Source organism: Monodelphis domestica, chromosome 5 (assembly GCF_027887165.1).
Source record: "Monodelphis domestica isolate mMonDom1 chromosome 5, mMonDom1.pri, whole genome shotgun sequence".
In the NCBI taxonomy this organism is placed as follows: domain Eukaryota; kingdom Metazoa; phylum Chordata; class Mammalia; order Didelphimorphia; family Didelphidae; genus Monodelphis; species Monodelphis domestica.
In genome coordinates this window covers 29,015,993-29,028,185 of record NC_077231.1, presented here as the reverse complement: position 1 = coordinate 29,028,185, position 12,193 = coordinate 29,015,993, and the positions used below count along the sequence as shown (strand labels likewise).

General features: G+C 33.1%; 1 protein-coding gene across 1 annotated transcript; it reads left to right on the top strand.

Annotated features, from left to right (window-relative positions):
* Nucleotides 1–6,992: 6,992 nt before the first annotated feature.
* On the top strand, nucleotides 6,993–7,931 carry LOC130454794 (olfactory receptor 6C3-like). Its single transcript, XM_056800995.1, has one exon. It carries the CDS (start codon nucleotides 6,993–6,995, stop codon nucleotides 7,929–7,931), a length of 939 nt encoding a protein of 312 aa, XP_056656973.1.
* The last annotated feature ends 4,262 nt before the right edge of the window (nucleotides 7,932–12,193 follow it).

The window sequence follows — 12,193 nt, the reverse complement described above, 5'->3', positions numbered from 1 at the left end:
CTAAATTGCAATGAAATACTCAAGTCAGAATGGAATTTTATAGTGGTTTATTTACAATGGAAGGAAGAAATCAAGGATGAAGGAGAGAGAGAGAGAAGGGGAAGATCTGCTCTGAGCTGGTCTGAACCAGGGTAAATTCAGAAGCCTCAGCCAAAGGGCCTTCCCAGAAGATTAAATCTAGCTTGGCTTCCAGCCATGAGGCCTCCTTCAAGATGAGGGCCTCCTTGAAGGCTAGTGCCTTCAGAAAAGTCAAGAGAAAGGGGAGTCAGCCTTATCCCTCACCACATGATCATTTCAGGGAAACAGTCTGAGGTCCCATGCTCCATCAAGTCAAGTTCCAACACAAAATCCCCTCTCACAGGAAGACATGCGATATATAAATGTAGTTCTTTCATCACTTCCTGTGTCTCACATGTACTAATGGTGGCTTAAACTTGACAGCCCAGGGGGTCAGTCAGTTGTTTCTGATTTGTCACTTTCTAGGACACACAGGTCACAGACCATCATCCCCCACACTTTATCCTTAAGTGGGGGTGTACATTCCTGGTTGCTAAAATTCTAAAGACTAAGCAGGGTGGAGTAGATCTAAAATTCACAATCCCAGTTATTTTGCCTTCTGGAATATCATATGCCAAACTCCTTTTTTTAATGTGATAGCTGCAAATATCATGTGATCCTAGATTTGGCTCCATAGTATTTGAATGGTTTCTTTCTGGATATTTGAAGTATTTTCTTTTCAACCTGGGAACTATGGAATTATGCTAGGATTTTTCATTTTGGGATCTCTTTTAAGGGGTGATGATTGGATTCTTTCAATTTCTATTTTATGTTCTGGTTGAAAGATATCAGGGCAGTTTTACTTGATGATTCTAAAAAATATTATGTCTTAGCTGTTTCTTTCATCATGGATTTCAGGTAACCCAATAATTCTTAAATTATCTCTCCTAAATCTATTTTCCAGGTCAGTTATTTTTTCAAGCAGATAGCTCAAATTTTCTTCAATTTTTTTATTCCTTTGACTTTGTTTGTTTAATTGTTTCTTGATATCTCATGGCATCATTAGTGTCCAAAATCCCAACTCTAATTTGAAGGATTATTTTCTTTAGTTACCTTTTTACCTCTTTATCCCATTTGGCTAGTTCTATTTTTTAAGGTATTGTTACAAATATCTCTTGTGTCTCTTTTACTAAGCTGTGTGTTTTCTTTCCATAATTTTCTTCTTTTTTCTTTCATTTATTTACTCAATTCTTCATTTGAATGAATTATCCTCAACTATTCATTTAAAATATTTTTAATTCTCCTAGGAATTCTTTTTGGGTTTGTGTCTAATTTACATTACCCCATTTTGACTTCATTGCATTTTTCTGTGTTTGGAATTTGGTCTTTCTTGACACCACTGTAATTTTTATGATCAACTTTCTTTGTTATTGTTGTTTTCTCGTTTTTTGCTCTATTTCCTAATCTGGGACTCTATGTTAATATTGGATTCTATTCTTTTTGTATACAACTAGGAACATTGTCTTAAACTTCTGACTCTCATTCAGCGAATTCTGAGGGTTTGGAAATTTTTTTGTTGCTTCCAAGATGGTGTGAACTGGAGAGAGATGTTGTCATTGTATTCTTCATCTGTTCCCTGGTCCAAACCCAAGAAGGAATCCTGATTCTTTGGTATGGCAATCAATACTTCTCCTTCTGGCCCTTACTCTCTTATAACTAGTAAAGGGATTTCTCCTTAGAATCTCCACTTTCTCTTGACTGAGAGTTCTTTATGACCTTGAATTATGACCTATAAGAGGGTATAGGTAATGGAATTTCCAAGCAAAGTCTGGTCATTCTTCGAGTGCTAGGGCAGGAGTACCCTGTGATTTCTGTCTGACCAATTGCCAGACCCCTTAGTATAAATGGCTTGAGAACTTCTGAAACTACTGCTGCTTCTGTCACCACCATTTATTTCTATCTCTAGTGTTTAATCTCTTTAGGTCCTATCAGGTTCCCCCACAATATAGGGAAATAGTTTATTTGCATTGCTTTAATCTTTCTATTGTGGTATTAAGTGCTAACATAATCATTATTATTCTACTTCCAACTTAAAATTCATTTTTGAGTATGTACTACAAATACAATATATAATTTCCAAAATATATATAAATATAGTTTATGGGGTTTTTGTCATTTTTATAATCTTTGCAAATTTAATCACCTAAAATGTAATTTTATACAGGACATAATTTGTACATCTCTAGGAGGGCATATACTATATTGAAAGACACAACAATATCTGCAAAAATGCAATAAAATACAGAAAATAGAAAGAATAGATGTTATCATATGGGGAACAATTATAAACAACAGTACTATTGGAGTTGTAAATTTAACAAACCCATAGTTTATAGAAACAACTGCAAATCAGGAGACTGTTCTGACAGATATTAAAACATTATATACACAATGAGGTAAATGTACCTCGGTCTTTCAAGAGGTAATTTTGGTTTAAAGCTAATGAAATATTGAAACATCTTCTTTACATGTATATTAACACCAAATACCTCTATAATAATTTTCAATGGCACAATGTGAAAAAGGATACCAAAAAAATGGTCATGATTTATTTTACAAATTTTGTTTAGAAAAATTAATGAATGTCTATGTTCCACAAAAAGAGTAAAATGTTATTAGCCACATTTTCAAAGGTATAACAAAATAAATTTAATATTGGAGTGAAAAGTGCCAAGGTTGTACTGTCATCAAGAAATCCAGCATCTCTTTTCTTACTTCTTATACTATCGTGGGGGTAGAAGATGTCTCACTGACCTTTTATTGGCTCTGCCACTCCAGAATTAAATTCAAAGCATTATTTTAACGTGTTTAGAGGGGGAATGTTGAAATGAATGGTATGTAATCTTGGCTCTGAAAAGTGTCAGAGGTTGTAATTTTTAATTTCTAAGAAATGTCAAAACTGGACAAATATTTCCTTACTATAAAGAAAAATTATTTTAAAAATGGAATAATACTTAGAACAAGATAATGAAAGAATTAAAATTCACAATACTCCTATATTGGCAGTTAAATGCTTGCTGATTAAAGAGCTCTTAAGTCTGCTTTGAAGACCTAGGATCAAAAAAAGATCCAGTGGTTGCTATAGAGATCAAACTTTTTATTTTTATTTGATATTATGAGATATTGTAGCAGATATTTGACAGAAGGGAATACCCTGGGCCTAGAGTCATGAAGATTCATCTTCCTGAGTTCAAATTTGGCCTCAGATATGTAACAGTTGTGTTACTCTGGGCAAGGCACTTAACTCTGTTTGCCTTAGTTTCCTCATCTGTAAAATAAGTTGGAGAAGGAAACGGCAAGACACTTTTGCATCTTTGCCCAGAAAACCCCAAATAGGGCCACAAAGACTGGGACACAACTGAAACAACTGAACAACAAAATTATAAGAATATTTTTCTGTTTTAAAATCATCTGTTATTATACAAGCCATTAAGATAACCTAAGAATGACTATGTATATGCAACAATTTTCAAAGAGATATATAAGATCTATTTATACAAAACAGAGGGAAGGAGCATATGGATGTGAAAATAGCAAATGAATCCAAGTGCTCTTTCACCCTGAGTTTAATGAGTAGGGACCATTATAAAAGATAGGAAACGAGATGCTGGGAGACCAAAGGACATTCTAATGTCCCCTCATTATTTAAAGTAGTAAAACTCTCTCCATCTCTAGGGACTTTAGAATTCACTCTCCCTTGAGTGTAGGCAAAATATTATTTAGGAAATATGCAAAACAGCCCACTTTGTAAACTTGGCTTCTTGGTCAATTCCCTGATAATTTCATTTCTTATAGGATCTTTCTCAATTATTTCTATGGTTACTTTTTGTTAGACTTTCTAATCTAAATTATATATTAAAGAGATTTATGCCATAGTTTCAATTATAACCTGTGCATATATCTCTCCCTGACAACCTTTGCTAATTTGCTGAATGAATCCCTTAGAGCCCATAGCAAATAGAAGGGATTAAAATAAATTTAGCTCTGAATAGTTGAAAAATGCTCCTTGCCTAGAAAGTTTGAAAACATCCTATCTTCTTTTCTTTGATAGCAGGGGTTGCCTGTGGTCTGTGAACTTGATTTTTAAAAATATTTTTATAACTATTTTAATATAATTCATCTTTCTTGTAATCTTATTTTTTATATTTATATAATTTTTTTCTTAGAAGGAATTCATAAGCTTTACCAGGTTGCCAAAGGTGGTGAGGAGTACATTAATGATATGCAAAACAAAAACAAAAACAAAAAACAACCCTAAACCCTGCTTCAGAGAAAAATTTATAAGAAATCTGTCTAGAATTTGGAAAACTATTTCTAATATTTTCAGTGGATAGGGTTTAGTAAGATCTCAAACTCAGAGATTTCTTTGAATGGATAATAACATAATGGACTTGGAAATACCCCTTTATCAGGCATGGGATAAGGACAATTGGGAGAGTTATTTATTATCTAAATCTGCAATATCTATGATCATATGTGACATATATGAAAGATGAGCTAAAAGTAAGAACTGAGCTATATGCAGGTTTTAAAAAGTGCCTCCTTGCATAGATTAATACTGTATCACATCAGCTTTTGAATAAATCATATAGAATATTCAGGATTCAACTTTTGACTGCAGTCATCAAAAACTTTCAAAGTATGAATAGCATTTGCTAATGAGAACTGTTATTTCATTTTCTTCTAATAACAATTCTTAGTGTGTATGACCCTTGGGTTTTGAGACCTATCCCTTCAAAATGTATATATTAAATTAAATAGAAATCAACTCAATGTGAGAAACAACTTGAATTGTCCCTTTGATTCTAAAACTACATTCCCCCTTGCAAAGGTATGTGAGTTTTGTTGATTTGAACTTGCATTATCTGAGAGGGTATTGATTTACAAGTAATTAGGTAATTAGGAAAGAGAATATGTTTCTTTTATGTTAGGTCACTCAGTCTGCAAAGTCTGAAGTTCTGGAGTGAATGTACAGGTCCTGTGTAAATAAAGTACATACAGTAATAGTTCCTCATATTCAAGAGAAGCTCTCCTCCAGATTCTTTGAGAGAACATTTTAAAATAATGAAAATTTTTATATGAATACTATTTAGAATCCCCTAGAGTGACATATTTCCATTCAATAATAGAGCAAAGAGAGGAAATTAATTTGAGGTGAGCACAGTATTGGGATTTGTCCTTGACTAAAACACAGACATTCAGGTAGTCTTTGCCCTTTGGTCTTACCATTTTCAGTGACATTAGGAATTGGCATAATAGGAATAGTGTTTTGACAAAGACCAAGCCAGAGGAGAAGAAAAAAAATCTGATGCTCAAATATCTATTTTTATCTTTGTCTTTGACTTTTGAGTTGTTCTAGCCAGTCATCTTCACAGAAAACATTTCTGAGAACCCTTGTGAAAAAGGACATCATGGAAGTGACTCAAGATTTGATTGATTGTTCTACAATAATGTGGGTATTTATGAGACTACAGTGTCTACAATTTAAGCCTGAATACTATCTCTCTTGGAATTTTTCAAGCCTGTTATTCTATACATAGAAAATTTTAAAAAATCCCAAGAAATTATGTTTTAATATTAGTGAGTAACCACCAATACTTTTGTACATCCATAGACAATTAAAAGGGTACATTTCAACTACAGATATAGAAGGCAACATTTTACTTGGCTTCAGTGTTTTAACTAATTACATATTCACATGTACTTGAGAGTTGGGAGAGAAAGAAAAAATGTATATGCTCCATATTATTTAGCGATAGGAGATTCAGGATGAAATATATATTTATAAATAATTGTGAATTGTTCGATAGACTTTTTTTCCCAGGCTAATCTGAATAGATATTTTGTTTTTATTTGACCAAATTCAAATGTTAAATCATCAAATTGCAAAATCTTTAAGAACTGTTTCTCATTTCATCACTATGATTTTTAGAATTTAAATAAGATTTACACTATGATATGGGCAACATGAAATTATCAGATTTTAACATAATTATTATCTTCCATATATTTTCAGATATAAAGAAAATAATTTTGTATTGTATTTAACCATAGAGGAAAAAAAGACCAAATTTTGAGGCCTTGACTTTGGTAATCACCAGTTTTATGATCCTTGAAACACTACCTAAAATCTCTGAGTGTCAATTCTTTCACATGTAAGATGAGGCAAAATCTTTTCTACCTAATACACAGAGTAGTTATGGAAAAAAAGTATTTATGATTTTGAAAATGGAAATATTGTTTACTGGTAATATGATGTAAAGTTAAGGTCCACAGAGCAACTGACAACTTAGAATGCTGGGCCCAGTCCTTATGAAATATTATATTGAATAAGGATTAAGTTAAAGTCTTAAACTTGTGTTAAAAAACAACAATAAGGACCCTTGGGCTTCCAAGTTCAAAATGGAAAAGGAAAAGAGACAAAAATAAATAAACAAAACCAGACAACAGTTTTTTCAACAGAAAATGATGAAGTAGGTCTCAATAATAACAAAGAGGAAAGCACGACAATTGCATTTGAGTACTTGAATGACTATCATATCCAAGAGAAATTGGTTATATATTTGACTTAGCAGAAGTTCAGGGAAGGAGAAGGTCACCTAGAAGGAACAGTAGAAATTTGCAGAGACAGCATTTTCATACAAGGAAGAAATTCCTGATAATTAAGAGCTGTTCCAAAGTGGAAGTGACTTATTTGGTACCTATTATTATTCACTAAAATGATCAAAATACAGATACTTGTCTATTACCACATAGAATAAATTCTTGCTGAGATATAGGTCAAATATTTCTGTAGTTCCATCTAACTCAGAAATTTTTCAATTCTGTGAGTTTATATGTGATTGTTTTGTGGTCAAATCATTCATTTCTTCTTGTCCTCAATTCTGATTTCTTATTTTCACTAGCAGGTTTTTTATTCTGAGGATGCAACAAAAATGAGAAACAGCACAGTGATCACAGAGTTCATCCTCCTGGGACTTTCAGATGATCCTGACCTGCAGGTTGTGATTTTCCTCTTTCTGTTTATTGCCTACATCTTAAGTATTACTGGAAACCTGACCATCATCACCCTTACTCTGGTGGATTCTCACCTGCAGACACCCATGTATTTTTTCCTCCGGAATTTTGCCTTCTTAGAAGTCTCTTTCACTACTGTTTGCATTCCTCGATTCCTGAACACCATTATTACTGGAAACAAAACCATTTCCTTTAATAGCTGTGCAGCTCAGTTATTTTTTTTCATTTTCATGGGAGTGACAGAATTTTACCTTCTTACAGCCATGTCCTATGATCGCTATGTTGCTATCTGCAAACCCCTGCATTATATGACCATCATGAACAACAAAGTCTGTACAATGCTTGTTCTCTGTGCTTGGCTGGGAGGATTCATGATCATTTTCCCACCACTCATGCTCATTGTACAACTCGATTACTGTGGCTCCAATGTCATTGATCACTTTGCTTGTGACTATTTCCCCCTCTTGCAGCTTTCTTGCTCGGACACACGCATCTTGGAGGTGATCGGTTTTTACTGTGCTTTGGTGACTCTACTATTTACTTTGGCATTAGTGATTCTGTCCTATATGTACATCATTAGGACAATTTTGAGAATCCCTTCTGCTAGCCAGAGGAAAAAAGCCTTTTCCACATGCTCCTCTCACATGATCGTCATATCTATCTCCTATGGCAGCTGCATCTTTATGTATGTGAACCCCTCAGCCAAAGAAAGAGCATCATTGACCAAAGGAGTAGCTATTCTTAATACTTCAGTTGCTCCTATGTTGAACCCTTTCATTTATACCCTAAGGAACCAACAAGTAAAACAAGCATTCAAGGATATTGTTCAAAAGGTAGTTCATTTCTCAAGAAAGTGAAGTGCTCTATTGTCATGAGTAAGGGACAGTATAAAGTTCTGGTAATATTCATATTTTATTTGTTATATTTTATTTAGTTTGTATCACATCTTAGAAATCACTATTTCTTCACATTAAAGTTGATTTAAAGCTTTGTTTTTTTCTGTTCTCTTCCTGTCACTATTCCTGGCACACAGTAAGTGTTTAATTAATGCTTTTTCTTTTTCCTTGTTGCCTTCCCTTTCCTCTCATCTCAACTCATTTTCTTCTATATCTGGAATATGCTCCCTCTGTACCTTCAACTCAAAGAATTTCTAGCTTTTTTCAAAGCATGATTAAGGCATCATCTCTTCTAGGCCATTCTTGATGCCCTGAGTTAAAAAATCAATAAAACTATCTATCTATCTATCTATCTATCTATCTATCTATCTATCTATCTATCTATCTATCCATCCATCTATCTATCTATCTATCTATCTATCTATCTATCTATCTATCTATCTATCTATCTATGTGTCTATCTTTCTAAATCTACTATAAATATGGCAGGCTTTGTTCTGGTATCTGAAAATGAAAAGACAAAACAATTGAAATAATGCCTATTCTCATGTAGCTTACATTCTATTGGGAGACCTAGTTTATAAACATATAAATTGCAGAAGGTAATTAAATACAGACTAGTGAGGGAGAGGGGGTACTACCAATTGGTAGAATAAGGAAATACTAGTGAATATTCTCTAGCTGATTATCCAGGAATAAGTCTAGATACATCTGCCTTGTTCCAGTGTGTCTTGAGGAGCTGTAGTTGTGTTTTCTAGTTTTCTCAGGCTCCCCCCTTGTGTTCTCCCTATCTATATGTAAGATACACACACATGCACACTCACACACATACACACTCCTTTTTAGCCCTTTCTAATTTGGTCCTAACCCATATTTCCATATTCTTTTATATATAACTTTCTTCCCATATTCTTCAGTACATTCAAACTAACCTTTTCTCTATCTCTTCACCTAAAAACTATTTCCCTTCTCTGTAAAGATGGACTAGATATCCCCCATGCTTAAAATAATTTAATATATCTCTGCCTTCTCCCTATTTAAAATTTTAAAGTTTTTAATTTTTAAAAATTTTATTTAGTCAATTCAGAACATTATTCCTTGGTTACAAGAATCATATTCTTTCCCTCTATCCCCTCCCCATCCCCCTTCGAATAGCAGATGCACAATTTCATTGGGTATTACTTGTGTCTTTGATCAGAACCTATTTCCATGTTTTTGGTATTTCCATTAGTCTAAGAATTGAAAAGTTCATAAAGGATTAATAGCACAAGGGAAACTTTAACAATCAGGATAAGTGAAAATGGACAATTTGAAATGATTCAATATATACTAAATCTCCTGAAATTCCCTTTCCTTTGGTCAATTAATGTCTTGGACAAAAAGTTACAGGTGGAATGTAATGTAAATGAGTAATAGGCTTGTGGAAAAGAGAAAAAATATGTAAAGCATCTCTACCAAGTTCAGAGGTGAAGAGTAAGTGATTCCTATGGTCTAATTGCTTGATAGGTGAAGTAATCAATCAAAGATTTCTTTTTTCAGAATAAACTTTAAAAAAGAGAGATATTGAGGAGGAAAGAATGAATGAAAACATTTGGGAAAAGGTCACAGCAAACAAAAATTATTTAAAAATAAGAGTTTAGATGGTAAGATTTGTACCTAATCTGTTAAATGAGTGAGGAAAGATACAGAATAAAATGGGAAGAAATAACCATAAAAATTAAAAAAAAAATCTAATAATTGAAGAAAAGTAAAATAACTTGGAATAAGACAAGAAAACTGAAATTGAGGAGAGAGGAAATGCTTGTATGAATAAATTGGCTTTAAATATTTTATTAATAATAGTTAAAGAAAAAATATTGACTTAAAAGAAGAATAAACTAGAATTGAGGTAATTGAAGCACAGAGATATTAATGACATAGTCATGGTAAAGGACGTAATATCAGAGCTGGGGTTTGAACACAGTGTCTTTTATATAGCAGAAAGACTTATCCTACTTCATCCCTAAAATGCAGAAATTAGGAACAGTAGTCACAGAAAGATATATTTCAGTCTAAGAAAAGAAAAGAAAAAAACTTCCTAATCACTAAAACTGGCCAAAAGTAGAATGGAATGCCTTGGGGATAATGTTCTCACTAACACTGAGTGTTTTCAAGCAGAGGTTAGATGATAACATTTTAGCTACGTCTCAGATGCATTGAGATGATCTTTGAGGTCCTTTCTAAATCTAGGTGCTACAGAACTGGGGAGTTTCCATTGAAAAGGAATATTGAGTGGAATGTGGAACATAGTGTCATTAATGTATAAGTAGACATCAATCAATACACATTCATGTGGTATCTACTAAGAGTCAAAGAAAAGAGTTGGGTGGTGTAGGGTGTAGAGCACTAGGCTTGGAATCAAGAAGACATCTTCCCGAGTTCAGATCCTTTCAGAGATGCTTACTAGCTAGCTCTGTGTTCCTGGGCATGTCACTTAACCTGTTTATCTCAATTTCCTCCTCTGTAAAATGACCTAGAGAAGGAAATGGCAAACCACTCCAGTATCTTTGCCAAGAAATCCTCAAGTAGAGTCATGAAGAGTTAATTACTGAAATGATGTCTCATAGTAGATGTCTAATAAAAGTTTATTTTACTTTCTTTTTAAATTTTATTTATTTGTTGGTTTGTTACACTAAAGTTCCTGGGTATCTCCTTTTCTGCCTCCCCTCATTGTGCTAGAGAAGGCATCATTTGACAAAAAGATATATATGTATATACAATTCTGTCTTGTTTGCTTCTGTTTATTAGTTCTTTCTCTGGAGGTGGATATCCATGTTATTCTTTAAACAATATTACTGTTTCATGTAATATTCTTTTGGTTCTGCTTGATTTGTTCTTCATAAATTCATGGTGGTCTTTCCTTTTCTTTTTTTAAGATAAATATTTTATTAAAATCATATGCCACAACTTGTGTAGCCACTGTCTAATTGATGGTCATCCTCTCAATTTCCAGTTCTTTGACACCACAAAGAGAACTAATCTAAATATTTTACCACATTCTTTTTCCTCTTATCATCTTAGAAAAGAAATCTGATTGTTGATTCAAAGAGAAAAAAAAAAGTTTATTTCAAGGAGGTAGAAAGTACATATAAAAGTATTTACAGAATGATTAAAATAGTCTCCAGTCTGACAACACCCATCTCAGGGTCACTATTTAGACACATGACAAAGAAATAAACATTCAGGGGCTTCCATTAAAAGAATCTTCCACATTAGATGTATAATGAGAAGAATCAAATAAGGCCTACCAGATTTAGAATCATGGACAACTCCCAGTGTTGGATGCAATGCTGAATAACTTGGTGCTTTTTGATGAAACAACAAAAAAAAATTATGTTAACATGAAAGGGAGTATTATTTCTCTTCATCATTTCCCTTCCATTATGGCATGGTTAGGAATAATAGCTAAGTGTTTTATCTCAACTATTTTGGAATTTAACCAAACTTTTTATTTTGGCTAGCGTGAGATCTTATCTCTACTGTTTTATGGAAAAAATATCTTCTAAATTCTTGACGTTCTTAGAAATAAGTTTTTAAAAAATCCTTCTATGGCCCAACATTTTCAAAAAGCATTATTTGAAATTGTTTTTATAAGTTTCAATTTCCTATTAGCAGAATATGTGCTTTGGTTTTAGTTTAATGGAAAGGATCCATTATAGAATATAGGACATGAAAGAGCAAAGGACATTCCAGTATCCTCTCATGGTATAAAATAGCAGAGCTCTCTCCTGGAGATGGCCTGTCTCCAGAGATTTCAGTTCATATTCTCACTTGAGTTCAGGTAAAATGCTATTTGGACAACATGGGAAATAACCCACATTAGAAAACCAGAGTTTGGTTAATTATTCTGGTAATAATTTCACGATTTTATAAGGTCTTTCTCAGTTGGTTCTGTGATCCCTGTTCCTTAACTTTTTCTAAATGAATTCTTATTGTATGTCATTCTAACACTTTTTCTTAATTTTATGAATTAATTCCTCAGAACCCAGAGGAAGTAGATGAACATGAACCTGTCCATAGATAATGTGAATTACTCATTACTCAGAAACGTTGGAAGCAATTTACTTTCTTTTCCTTTAGAGAATTTTTACTTTTGAACTCTACGTATAATTTGGTAAAGTATCTCAGGATTTCAATGAGAAACATTTAATAGGATCTGAAATCTTGGGTAATATTTGGGCATA